At 35.7% G+C, this 14,277-nt stretch overlaps 1 protein-coding gene across 4 annotated transcripts in view; it reads left to right on the plus strand.

Moving 5' to 3' along the window:
* Window positions 1-14,277, plus strand: part of LARP4 (La ribonucleoprotein 4) — a 54,065-nt gene that overhangs the window by 17,337 nt on the left and 22,451 nt on the right. For 3 of the 4 annotated variants that reach the window (XM_043965930.1, XM_043965932.1, XM_043965933.1), the window contains exons 2-6: window positions 5,072-5,219; window positions 7,210-7,365; window positions 10,529-10,604; window positions 11,688-11,824; window positions 12,708-12,811. In XM_043965930.1, the coding sequence (XP_043821865.1) occupies window positions 5,072-5,219; window positions 7,210-7,365; window positions 10,529-10,604; window positions 11,688-11,824; window positions 12,708-12,811 (621 nt within the window). The remainder of the gene's footprint in view (window positions 1-5,071; window positions 5,220-7,209; window positions 7,366-10,528; window positions 10,605-11,687; window positions 11,825-12,707; window positions 12,812-14,277) is intronic. The other variant, XM_043965931.1, reaches the window with a different exon arrangement.

Below are 14,277 nucleotides of genomic sequence, written 5' to 3' on the forward strand. Positions count from 1 at the left end.
GGGTTAAGTGACTTGCCCAAGGTCACACAGCTAGTGTAACGATTGGAATGACGCCACCTGCTGGAGACTTACTGTAGGAAAGCTCCAACATGAGGAGAGGGCCTCTGAGGGCAGAACCATGCTGCTTTCTTTGGCATTAGGAAGTGATGTTGGCTTTTGGGAGGAGGAAGCAGGGAGGCTGGCATGCTGGCTCACTCTCTTTCCTGAGATCTCTGGTGGAGAAGGGAGCTACAAATGCGCTCTCCCATTAATAGAGGAATCTAGGCCTTTCTCTCTTGACAAAATTCTTACTCTCCTTAATAAATACTTAGAAGTCTAACTCTTGCTAAAGCTTATAATTTATTGGCGACCACTCATTAGATATTTTAGACAGTATAGCTAGAATTTTAGCCCTTACACTATTAAGTGTCAAGTGCCTGGTCAGATTTGAACTCAGGTCCTCCTGAATCCAGGGCCGGTACTCTATCCACTGTGCCACCTAATTTGCCCCTTTATTGTGTATTTTTAAAGAAGCTTTTTTTCTTTTGCATTACTGAGAGTCCCACTGTGCTCTAATGAAAGCCCTTTTAAGTGTTCTGTCATCATGATTAGTCATTGCATTGAGTTCCTAAGTCTCAATTCTTTTCCTTCACATTATTGTATTCATTGAATAGATTGTCCTGGTTCTGCTCACTTTACTCTGCATCAGTTCATATAAGTCTTCTCAGATTTTTCTGAAGCCATCCCTTTCATTGTTTCTAAGAGCAAAATAGTATATACTGCAGTTACATTTGATAAGTATCACTTAGTTTCCACCACAAAAAGTGCTTCTAAAATATTTGTATATGTAAAGGTCCTTTTTCTTTCATCTCTTTGTGTTAAAAACTTAGTGGTGGTATGCTAGTTCAGAGGGTATGAAGAATTTTATTACTGTGTAATAACAAACACCATTTCTGGATCTACATCATATAATGGTTTTGGTTTATTGCTGATTTTACTGGAAAGTACTGATTCTTGAATGGTATTATATCTTTTTTTTTTTTTTTTTTAGTGAGGCGATTGGGGTTAAGTGACTTGCCCAGGGTCACACAGCTAGTAAGTGTTAAGTGTCTGAGGCCGGATTTGAACTCAGGTTCTCCTGACTCCAGGGCCGGTGCTCTATCCACTGCGCCACCTAGCTGCCCCGGTATTATATCTTCAAACATTAAGTACCTACTCTGTAAGATCCTCTGCTAGGTGCTGAGGATACAAAGATGAAAAGCAACTGTCCTTGTTCTCAAGTCACTTAAGAGTATAATAGATAGGTTCTAACTGTTATAGAATGTTTTACAGTTTTAATATCTGGGCAGGGGGAAAAATGTTTAGACAGTTTTGTTAGAATAAAAATAAAAGTAGAAAAAGCACTGACATTTCCTATAAAGGTAATGCCATGGCCCAGAAAAAAAAAATACAGCATTCATCTCTTTCTGAAGTTTCCAATTATGGTAGCCCCATGCAGACTACTTGTAATATCAGTAGAATTCTGTATTTTAACAGACTGCATTTTATAGTGTCTGGCTCTTTAGAGGCTATTTTCACATTTATCCTTATAGTTCATTCTGACATTGTTTTTCTCATAAACTACAAGAAGGCTATGGAATGATTATTGTAAGCTATCAGATGTAGAAATATAGGAATACAAGTTTAATTTAGTTTACTAGTTTTAGTCAGATGTTTGGTTCTCACTTTCAACTAATAAAAATTAGTTATAGATAAGTTCTTTTTTATGAGAACATATGTTCCTTCTTTGCCTCAGTTTCCTCATTAATGGCAAACCATTCCAGTATCTTTGCCAAGGAAACCTCAGATGGGGTCACAAAGAGTTGGACATAACTGAAAATGAATGAACAATATCCTACAATTAAGTTAGAGAATTAATTCATAAATTTGTTCTTGGATGATGTACAGAACACAGTGAGTCTGCTAACATTTCTTTTTCATTTTAAAATGCATCTCTCCCCTCGCGCACCTCGCCCCCCCCCCCCCCCAAAAGCTCACTGAAGAACAATACATTTCCTGGAACTCAACTTGGTTTACCAAAAACAGTATTATATAGAGTTAAAAATTTTCAGAACATTTTATCAGACTGCCAAGTTAAATACCCTTTGGAAGTGTTTCATAGCTATACCAAATAACCAGAAAGCATTTCATTCCATTGTGGTATAAAAGCCCCATTTCCTTTTTAATAGTGTAGTAAACTAAATTTATCGTGACATTTAAGTACAAGATTTGTATAGTACTACTTTGTAAAAAAATTATACATACCATTTCGACATGTTGCAGACTTTTAAAAAGTTGTGTGAAGTTGTCTATTTTGGTGGGAGGGGTAAAGAATGCTTTCTTTCCTCTTGGTTTCTGCAGTACTACTAGGGTTCTAAAATAGTAAGAGCTAGTTGATCTTTAATCATAAGTAACAGTAAGTTGCAGTGATAACTATTGTTTATAATTATGGCAGTTTTTGAACATATATTACAAAGAAAATTCATTGCTATTTCATAGGTTCTTTTGCTATTCAAGAGCCAAAAACCAATTAAAAACATGTCACTAGGGCAAGGAATTGGAAGTTATGGGGATGCCCATCAATTGGGGAATGGCTGGACAAGTTGTGGTATGTGAATACAATGGAATACTATTGTGCTGTAAGAAATGATGAGCAGGAGGAGTTCAGAGAAACCTGGAGGGTCTTGCGTGGGCTGATGATGAGTGAGATGAGCAGAACCAGAAGAACATTGTACACAGTATCATCAACATTGAGTGTTGATCTACTGTGATGGACTATATTCTTCTCACCAATGCAGTGGTACAGAAGAGTTTCAGGGAACTCATGATGGAAGAGGATCTTCAAATGGGGGGGGGGGGGGAATAAATGTGGAGTATAGATGCTGAATGAACCATACTATTTCTTTTGTTTTTGGTGCTGCTGTTTTTCTATTTTGAGGTTTTTCATCATTGCTCTGATTTTTCTCTTATAACAGGACTAATGCAGAAATAGGATTAATGTTATTATGTTGTGTGTGTGTGTGTGTGTGTATAAAACCTATATCAGATTACCTGCTGTCGGGGGGAGGGGGGGAGGGGGGAGGGAGGAAGAAAAATCTGAAATTGGAAAGCTTGTATAAACAAGAGTTGAACTATCATGTAACAGGAAAAAATAAAATATTTTATTAATAAAAAATACATGTCACTAGAAAGTAATTCCTTCTCTCTCTTTTACCATAACTGCTGCTTTATAAGTATATGACTTGGGGGGGGGCAATGAGGGTTAAGCGACTTGCTCAGGGTCACACAGCTAGTGAGTGTCAAGTGTCTGAGGCCAGATTTGACACTCACTAGCTGTGTGACCCTGGGCAGGTCGCTTAACCCTCATTGCCCCGCCAAAAAAAAATCTTTTCATGCATTTTGTTTGCTTGAAAGTATTTATTTTGTGGTAGCACTCCCTCTATAGTGCCTTTCCATAATTAAAAAAAAAAAATAGTTCAAGAAAACCATCCTGTGTCACATAAATGACCAGAATTGGGAGGTGGTTCAGTTTTTTAGTGAGACGGTCATGTTCACTTTCCCTTTTGCCCCTTTCTCCAGTTTGATCACAAATAAGATGACATTTGCTTCCATATTTAATGACATACTAGAATAGTTTCTTTGGGCTTACCAAAATTCATAATAGGTGTGTGTAAATACACAAAAGAAGTGGTAGAAAGGTAAAACAACATAACCATCTTTCCACTTAAAAAAAGTTCACAGCACCATGAATTTTTAACGTTTTGTTCAGACCTTTAATTTCTTTGGTATAGGAACCAATACAGAACAGAAATTGGTTTGGTACTTATAGTCTTGGGAAGTTGCTTGGGATACTGAGGGTTAAGTGACAATAATAGGGTCACAGTTATCAGTATTGCCCAAAGGGGTGTCTTGAATGTATATCTTCCTGGATTAGAGGCTTTCTACTTCCCCCATATTAGCCCTCATGTTCTCTTAATTTATGCTGTTCTCATTTAGATTCTAAGGGTGTGTGTGTGTGTGTGTGTGTGTGTGTGTGTGTGTGTGTAATGAAATATTACCTCTCTTGGATTGTGAAATTCTATTTCTATTGCTTTAACAATAACTTTTTGTTTTAGACTGGACTTGTGATTTCATTTGTATTGGGAACTTCTACGGGGATGGGGCATTGAAATGAAAAAGTCTCAGCTAAGTCTTGAACCTAGGTTGTTTTTTGTGGCACTAGCACTTCCTATCCACTCTGCCACACAATCTCTGTAACTCTGTATCAGAATAAAACCATTCAAAATATTTATAGGCTTTTAGGTGGTCTTATGATGTTAACTTTGCTTTTCACCTATTCAATACTCATGTTCTCAGTCAAGTCCTTTCAAGACATAACATAAAATATTACAGTAAAAACCATTTTGAAGAAAAGTTGCATTTTATACTCTTGGTGTATCTTACATTGTAGCTAGTTAAAAAGAATTTTCTAAGTGATTTAAGTTTTTGTTGTTGAGAAGATCTGAAAGTTGCTTTATGATTCTCAACAATTGGTCCAGATTCTGTCAGTGGTGGAAGGGAAGTGGCAAGCAGAACAAGGAAACCCACCCTTTTATTTTTGTTGAGAGTTTAGGGGCATCATGGTCTTAAATTATCACATGAAGATCTGCTTAAAGGAATTAAAACTGGAAAAATATTATTTGGAGAGGTAGTGACATTGTAAAGATGAACCTTAAGATGGAGAAGAATTGAGACTTGTTCTGCTTGCCACTTCCAAAGGGTATTTATTTAACTTGGCACTCTAAAAGTATAGGAACTTGACATAGGGAGGGAGAAGCCCATGTCACTTCCTAATAGGAAGTAATGTGAGAAAGTTTGACAAAACAAGACAAGGAAGCAGGTAAGAATAAGGTAGGGCTGGTATTTTGGGTAGGAACTTATGCATTTCATCATTGTCTTATTTATACTATTTCTACTGGATTATAAACTCAAAGGCAATGACTGTTAAAAGCTTAAAATTATGTTGTAGAAATGTTGGCTCTTTAACATAATGACGTGTACCTTGTTCATTTAGCAGGTAACATCTAAAGGTGCTGGTTTAAATCCTAATGCCAAAGTGTGGCAGGAAGTTCCCCAAGGAAGCGCTGATGCTCCTTCATCTACTCATGGAACTGAGAGTTCTTGGCAAGAAACAGCAGCTACTGCAGGGCCTAATCCTGATGGTGAGTCCTAAGCATTAAGAAAAGTTTGTTTTGTTATTGTGCTCTTTAATCATAGTACATAAATAAACTTAGGCTCTGCTTTCATATAGTTTCAGAGAGAGATACCTACATGCATGCATGCATATATGCATACATGCATACACACATACCCTCAAACTGTGTCCTCTTCCCTCTCACTCCTCCAAAATTTCCTCAGCTGTCCTTTGTTGATTTGGCAGTAAGAAAGAAGAGGTATTCTATACCTCAACACTTGTCCTTGGGAATAACAGAATTTGTGAGATAATGCAAAATATATTAAGCCTCAAAACATTCTGTACTCTAATATCAAGACTGTTTAGTAGGGAAAGTAACCCATCTGCATAATCGAACTGGTTATTAACATCATGGCAGAAATATTTCACAGCTAAATATTCTTCATAATTCAATCTAAAGTCTGAAAAAATATATATATATATGACTTTACCATGAAAAATTAATAAGAAAAATACAGAATCTAACAATATTGGGGATGATAGTCAACTGGAAGAAGGCAAGGAATGGTCCACAGGGATTAAAGTAGCCCCAACCAAGTCGATGTGGTGGCCAGATTAAGGGAGAGAAAAGTGCTATTTTCCCTCTTTTTATAGGCCCTGAAAGATTAATTCATTTCATTCTGACTCTTGATGGTCCTGCTACATATTATTTCCTTCTGCCTCTTTCAATTAAAAATTGACTCAAGGGAATGGAGGGACACATTAAAGGAACTTTATTAATGCCAAGATAGGGAAATGATTGAGAATAATGGGGATGTCTTAAAGCTATCATCAGTAATACTCCCATGGAGATAGAGGGCAAAAGGTCCACAAAGGAATGGTGGTTTGAAATTTGAAACACTTGTGATCTTTAAGCCTCTACAAAAAGAGCACATTATTTGTATGTCCCTGATACAATTATCAAACTGCTTTCTTTTGCCTCAGACAGGGCAGGGAATCATAAAAAAACATACTACCATCCTAGAGTATGGAGCAAATACATTGCCTTCTGCCTTTACCATTCAATCCAACTATAATAGAATATTTCCCCAACCTCATGTAGTGTTATCATATTGGGGTACAGTTAGTGAGCATTTACATTATAACAAAACCCCCTCACAGTTCAGATACATTATAAATGTCAAAGTCTAATTCATGTTCTTATGTGTATATCTACAACAAGCTTAGAAATGGTGACAATCCTGCTTATCCCCCGGAGACTTTCATTTAATAACATTCAATTATGATAAACTTTCCCTATACTTAGAACAGCCATGACTTCACTGTAATTTAAAGGTTGAATAGTAATGGTGTGCTTTCCAAGGCCTTAAGGTAGAATTTCAAATTTATAAATAGCCTTGGTAGACTAAACTTGTTTATGTCTTTAGATGACAGGTTTGACTTAACAGTTCTAACAAAAATGGAGTTATATATCTCACAAGAAGCCCCTCCCCCCTTATATTCTAGTTCATTATTGGGAATTAATACATTTACCATATTTCTCCTTTATAATAATATCAAAGTAGGTGTAAGGTACTTTGATTTTTTAAAAAACAACTGATTGGATAACACATTCTGCTACATACCTTTTAGTTCCACTGCCAATATAATGGGAATGGTATTTCATAGAGTAAGAACTTTGGAACCTGGAATATGTATGTATTTATGAGTCATTGGTGCAGTAAAATCAGAAATTTGACTATTAGCTGTCTTATGAACAAGATAGTATCTGAAACTTTATTTTCTTATCTTTAAATTCAGGTATATACTGCATGCCTCTGAGATTTTTAAAAGAAAAAAATTGTAAATCATGGGTCCTCTAAAATTTCATCCATTATGGTTTTCTTTGACACTATTCACAACTGTCTTTCCCTAAAAGCAGTGGAAGACTGTTCCAGCCTTATTGTGACATTACTACTGAAATCCATGAAAGCCTATGTAGAAAAACTTTATAATTGTTACCATGTACTTTTATGCAGGTACCTTGGAGATTGCAGATGACAACTGTAAAGAATATGATGTAATGTATTCCTCTTGTGAAGCTTCACAGAGTAACACAGGTGTTGAAGAATTACCTACAGATGGAATGGTTTTGTCACCAGAGGATTTGAATTACCAAATTTATGATATATCTGGTAAATACTATGGTTTCAAAGGCTACTGCCATTCATGGTCTAGTGCTAGTCATTTTCTAGCTAGTTTTCTAGCTGTTTTTGTCTGCTTTCCCATTCCCTAATCTGTGTAGTAACTTTGATCTCAAAACAGGATCGAATATCATGAATCTAATATTTTGATTCACTTCTGTGAATTCTTTTGACCATTGCTATTAAATAAGAAAATGGCCACATTTTTTCAAGTGATCAGGATTGGTTGTTTTGTTTTTTTAAAACGAGAGGTGTTTTTTTTTAATGGACACACAACTCCATACTAAACTTTGTCCATCTGATGCTGAGTGGAGTGAGCAGAACCAGAACATTGTACACAGTAACAGCAACATTGTGCAATGATCAACTGTGATAGACTTAGGTCTTCTCAGCAATACAATGATCCAAGAAAGGACTCATGGTGGAAAATGTTCTCCACATCCAGAAAAAAGAACTGTGGAATCTGAATGCAGATTGAACCATACTGTTTCTACTTTCTTTTTTGAGGTTTTTCCCTTTTTTCTGATTCTTCTTTCACAACATGATTAATTAGAAATATGTTTAATGTGATTATACATATAACCTATATCACATTGCTTTCTGTTTTGGGGTGGAGGGGAGAAAAGTTTGGAACTCAATCTTAGTCCATTTGTAAAGTGAATGATTAGATTAGAGGTTTAATGAAATAATGTACAAGCAGTTAATATGAAAAGAATAAATACTGCCATTTTGTAATTTTTTCAGAACAAAAAACATCTTATAATAAATGGCTAGATGAATCACTTGATCTGTTAACTTAAGCAAACCATTTAATCATTCTGGGCTTATTTTTTGACCTGTAGAAGAAGGTTGGAATGATTACTGAGACCCTTTCTAAAATGCTGTGGTTTTTATATCGAATTGAAAGGGGAAATCTCCTTACATCTCCTTGGGAGTTTTATAAGAATCTGGAGCAAGTATCAAAACATCTAAAGCCCCAGAGAAATCATTACTAATGAAGTATCTATAAACTGTGTGGTGGATTTTAATGTTTACTTGAGATGAGTATATGAAATGATTGTGGCTTCATTGTAAATTTAACCAGCCTTTTGATAGACATATTAAAGACCAACATAATATGTACTTGTAACCATGGACAAATCACTTAACCTATAAATGCTGTAGACAGGTGCCCAGAATTTATTTACTAGATCATAGGGTAGAAGGGGGTTGCCTCATTGATGAGATTATAGATCCTTCTGTATTCCCATGTAGAGAATTTAGGCTAAATAATGACAAATACTTAGGGAACATATTTTTCTTTGGGTATGGAGCTGAATAAAATTACAGTGAAAGTCAACTTAGAAATTATTGAAAATGCAATACTGAGCAGCTAAATGGTGCAGTGGATAGAGCACTGGCCTTGGAGTCAGGAGTGCCTGAATTCAAATCCAGCCTCAGACACTTAACACTTACTGGCTGTGTGACCCTGGGCATGTCACTTAACCCCTATTGCCTCACCAAAAAAAGAAAGAAAGAAAATGCAATACTGCTTTTTAGAAGACCATGCTAAAAATTAACTTTGGCTATGTTGGCATTAATGGCTTTTTTAAGAGAAGTTCTCTTCTGCAGATAATTGATGAAAAACATTTATTAAACAATTACTATGTGCCAAACCTACACTAAATACTTGGGAGACAAGCAAAGATATCTCTACCCTCTTGAAGCCTATATAATAATGGCTATAATAGCAAATAGTATTCATATAGTGCTTTAAGGTTTGCAAAACGCTTTACAAATAGCTCATTTTAGGGGCAGCTAGGTGGCACAGTGGATGGAGCACCAGCCCTGGTTTCAGGAGGATGTGAGTTCAGATCTGGCCCCAGACACTTGGCACTTACTGGCTGTGTGACCCTGGGCAAGTTACTTAGCCCTCATTGCTGCCCCCCCCCCCCCATTTTAAATTAAAACAATTTAAAAATAAAATAAAACATATCTTAGCCCCATCTTACAGAAGAAGAAATTGAGGCAAAGATTAAGTGAAATACCCATGGTTATTATATTCCATCTCATTCCCAGCTCAAAACCTAGATATGGTTCTTAACTTTTGCTCACATTCACCCCACACATCAGATATCTCACCCCATTTTGTTTATATAAAACATCCCCTTCTCTCCACTCACACTGTCTCTGCTCTGATGCAGATCATTATTATCACTCTTGGACTACTCAAGTCCTTTCCTACTTTTGTGTTAACGTCCATTAGCTTCCTATTACCTCTGTAATCAAATATAAAATTTTATTTTCACTTTTAAAGACCTTCACATCCTTCCTTCCCTCCACTTCCTAGCTTTCTTCAAGACCTTTTCCAGGGCTTTCACTCCCTGATGCTACCTTCCCATTGAGATTACTTTTACAAGGAAGAGAGGAAGAAAAATCTTTCCATTTTATGAGCAATTTTTTATTATATGTTTATTATGTTGTTTCCTCCATCAGAATATGAGCTAGGCCTTGAGGGTTCTTTGTATTACCAAGGCTTAAACACAGTACCTGGCAAATAGCTCGTAATAAATGCTTGTTGACTGACCAGAAGAAAAAGGAGTAAACTTTTGTTTTGTCTTTCTTGTTTGTACTGTTACAGTACTGAAAGGGTTTCCTAATTAAATGCTTTGATTCCTTGGGAAATAACTTTTTCAGTTGGTCAGAATTCTACCATAAGCCCAATTGGACCATGGGTATTTTCTTCATTTCTACTCTCCTGAACCATTCCCCCCTTTTAGCTCTGAAATCATAATTAAATTAATATATCCATTGCTACTGGAAAAGACATGTATGTAAAACTACTCCCTATGACTCCATTCACTGTACTCCCTGTACTTAAAACACCCCTTCCTGGCTATTACTTCCCTAGATGGCAAGGACTATCCAACCTTTATATCTTTAGCACTTTTTAGCACATAGTAAACCCCTAGTAAATGTTTTAAATGATGAGGAAATTAATTTTTTAAAGGATCGGTTGTTTAGGATGTTCATGGAGTTTTAAATGTCATTTCATTTCTTAGGGAAAAACCTTTAGTTTCAGCATTGATGAAGTATTTGTTATGTTTGCTAACTTTCTGACAGTTAATCATCCCCAAGTGACTGGAAACTTTTTTTTCTTTATTTCCCTAAACAGGTGAAGGCAGTTGTGCAGTTTCTGTTGAAGATTTAAAGGAATGTCTAAAGAAACAGTTAGAATTCTGTTTTTCAAGGTAATGTGATTGATTGTCTTTCTCAGTTTTAAGTAAATTGCTGAGTCAGTGGAAACAAAATAATTAGAAACTGGAGAAGAAATGTACCTTTTAGAACCAGATTTATTGGCATTTTCTCAGATACTCAAATATTTCTTAAGAAGGTTTAAGGTTAGGTGAATTGTAATTTCAGTGAAATTTGTAGAATTTAATTTAGCAAGTCCTGTAAAATGGTTATTAAAAAGGAAAAGCCAAAAAAAAATTTATAGCAGCTCTTTTATTTATTTATTGGTAGGGCAATGGGGGTTGAGTGACTTGTCCAGGGTCATACAGCTATAGTTGTGTCAAGTGTCTGAGGCTGGGTTTGAACTCAGGTCCTCCTGAATCCAAGGCCAATGCTTTATCCACTGCGCAACCTAGCTGCCCCTATAGCCGCTCTTTTTAAGGTGGCAAAGAACTAGAAACCAAGGTCATGTCCATCCATTGAAAGAGCTAAACAAATTTAAATTATATGATTGTAATGGAATACTATTGGACTGCAAGAAATGTTAAAAGAGACGATTTTAGAAAACTCTGGAAAACTTGGATGAGATAATATAGAGTAAAACCAATCTATACAAAAACAATGTTGCAAAAAATCAACAGTTTTGAAAGACAGTCTCAGCCCCATGATCATACATTCAGAGGACCAGAAAAATAACATCCAACTCCTTACACAAGTGATAGACTTAAGAGTGTGATACAAGACACACATTTTTGTATATGCCTGAAGCAAAACTTTTTTTTTGCTTGACTATATATATTGATTGGTGTATGTATTTTATTTTTTCTTTTCTTCAGACTAAATTCATAAATGAATACATTTATCATCTTAATATTTTAATTCAAGGGGAACCATTTTGATGTTCCAACTTGTTATTTAATGGTTAACATATAAGAAGTTAGTTTTTTTTTAGCCTTATCTTTTCAATATCTTCATTTATATAATTCAGGTTTTCATAATTTTATATTTTTTATAAGTTATTATATCTTATATTTAAGAAAAATGGCCATTCTAGTGATTGTAGCTTCACACTTCTTTGATTTCCTCACACTTTCTTTCAGAGAGAATCTTTCTAAGGATCTCTATTTGATGTCTCAAATGGACAGTGACCAGTTTATCCCAATTTGGACAGTTGCCAATATGGAAGAAATAAAAAAGTTGACCACAGACCTGGATCTTATTCTTGAAGTGTTGAGATGTACGTTATTTATTTTTTAATTGAATGACTTGAAAGAACACAACTTTTTCACTTACTGCTTCATTTCAAGAAAGATAGCCTTCTGGTTTAACATTTTTTTAAAAAACATACTTTACTAAAGGTCATGGCACAATATATAGCTCAATAATCCTCCACTTTGGTAAATACTGTGGGAATACAAAAAGAGGCTAAAGATAATTCCTGCTCTTAATGAGCTCATAGTCTAATGTGGGAGGCAACAAGCAAACAAATATATACAAATATCCAGTTTTAATTGCTAGAGGGAGTTTCCTCATCTGGCATTTCTCTATAGCAGTAAAATTACAAAAGGTCATGACCATATTTCTCATATCTAGGCTATAAAGAGTAAAGAACAGTTTTGGGGGGCTTTATTTGAATTCACCAGTAACATTTGTGTTTGTTTTATAATTTCTCAAACCCCTCTTTTATAAACATTTTATGTCAACTGCAGCTTGTAAATTTGTATTGCAGGGGGGTTTCTTTTATTCAAACACTTTTAAGTATTTTGGGCATTGTCTTTTAATATGGATTGTCTATTTAAGCCCAAAGTTAGGTATATGATTCAGTTTGGGGGGGGGTTAATGCAAATGATACATTCCATTTGTTACATTAAAATTTGCTGATTTAGAAAAGGGAAATAATCTCTTGTGCTTTTTCAAAATATTTCTGTAAGAATATGAGGCATATTCAGTAGTCACTGAGAGGTATGACTTTTGATCTTAATAAATAATGCCCATGTCATCCCAATCTATGTTCACCTAGAAGTTAGCTTCTACAAATGATTATTTTGATTTCTGATTAATGTAGTATTGTTATAGCACTATTTTCACTGGTAGCCTATAACTTTTTAATACATTTTTAGCCTCTCCTATGGTTCAAGTTGATGAGAAGGGAGAGAAAGTGAGACCAAATCATAAACGATGCATCGTCATCCTTCGAGAAATCCCTGAAACTACACCAATAGAGGTAAGAGATGGTGGGTTAAGTAGGTGCAAATGCAAAATAGATGACAGATTTACTCCTTGTCTGAATCTGTCTCAGTTCCCACATATGCTCTTGCAAACCTCTTCCCTCAAGCTTCCCCATGTTCCCACTCCTCTTGGTTTCAGTCTCTCGCTGAAAATATTTTAATTTACTAGAAATATCAATGCCATTTATAACAAACTTACTAAAACAAAATCCCATTGACATTATTCCCCACTTTCTCCTCCTCTACACCAATTTTTGGTAATAAGGTAGTCCTTTTTCTAAGTCCAGCCTTTTTACATATGCCTTTCAGTTCATCCCCTCTTCAGCATATTGCCCCCACTATCATCCCTTCTCTTTTTAATCTTGATTCATTATTTCCTGATCCTTTCTCTACTCCCATTAAATATGTTCAAGTCTCCCCTGTCCTTAAATATACCTTCTTTTTAAACTACCATTTGTCTCTTCTCCCTTTAATACTCCAAAACTCCTAGAAAAAGCTGTCAACACCCTACTGATCTTTCATTCACTCCTCAAACATTGGCAGTCTTAATTGTAAAATCTGATGGGTTTTTTTTTTTCAGTTTGTTAATTACATTCTCCTTGTGTGTACCTTCTCTTCTGAGTTTTCAAGAAACTCCTCATTCCTGGTTTTCTCATCCTGCTCGTCTTTGCTTTATCATCCATAGTCTCTATGAGAATTTCCCAAATTCCCACCATGGCCATTTCCAAAAATGAAATCTCCTGCATCCTGAGTTAGTGAGCAGCATTATTCATCATCAGCGCTTTAGAATCATGATTCTCATTGCATGAATGGGAGTCTTTCAGAAAGGTGGGCCACGTTTGTGAAAGAGCTTCCTATAGACAAACTTGGGGATTTTCATTCTATCTTGGAGGCAACAGGCAGCCTCCGGAGATTATTGAAGAGGACTTATATGCACCGTGTGAGCCAAACTAGGAAGAATATAATATATGTGTAAAGGGAGACAGGCACCTTGGCGCCTTAGTAGATAGAGCATTGGCCTGGAGTCAGATTTTCCTCAAATCCAGCCTCAGATACTTCCTTAGCTGTTTGTCCCTGGGCAAGTCACTTAACCTTTGATTGCCTTACAAAAGGATCTACTCTTATTTTTGCCAGAGAAAACACGGTTGACGATTGGTCCACTTGGTCAAAAAGAGTCACACACATCTGATCACCTGAACAAAGGGAGATAACTGCCCCAGTTGGCAGTTTTGACTATTCTTGCTATGTAAATGAAAAGTTTTAAATATTTTTGGTTATGGGGAGTCCACTGTTAATAACATAGGTAAAAGACCAGAGAAACCATCAGGGTCTTGTGTATCCTCATTGAATTGGAAAAGAAATCAGTTAAAACCCACTGTCTTAAGACTCTTTGCTATGTAACCTAGTTATGGGATTGAAAAAAAAGTTTATTTAAGTGTTCTCAATCTTGTTGTCATTAAGG

The sequence above is a fragment of the Dromiciops gliroides genome, chromosome 5 (genome assembly GCF_019393635.1).
Source record: "Dromiciops gliroides isolate mDroGli1 chromosome 5, mDroGli1.pri, whole genome shotgun sequence".
Classification (NCBI taxonomy): Eukaryota; Metazoa; Chordata; class Mammalia; order Microbiotheria; family Microbiotheriidae; genus Dromiciops; species Dromiciops gliroides.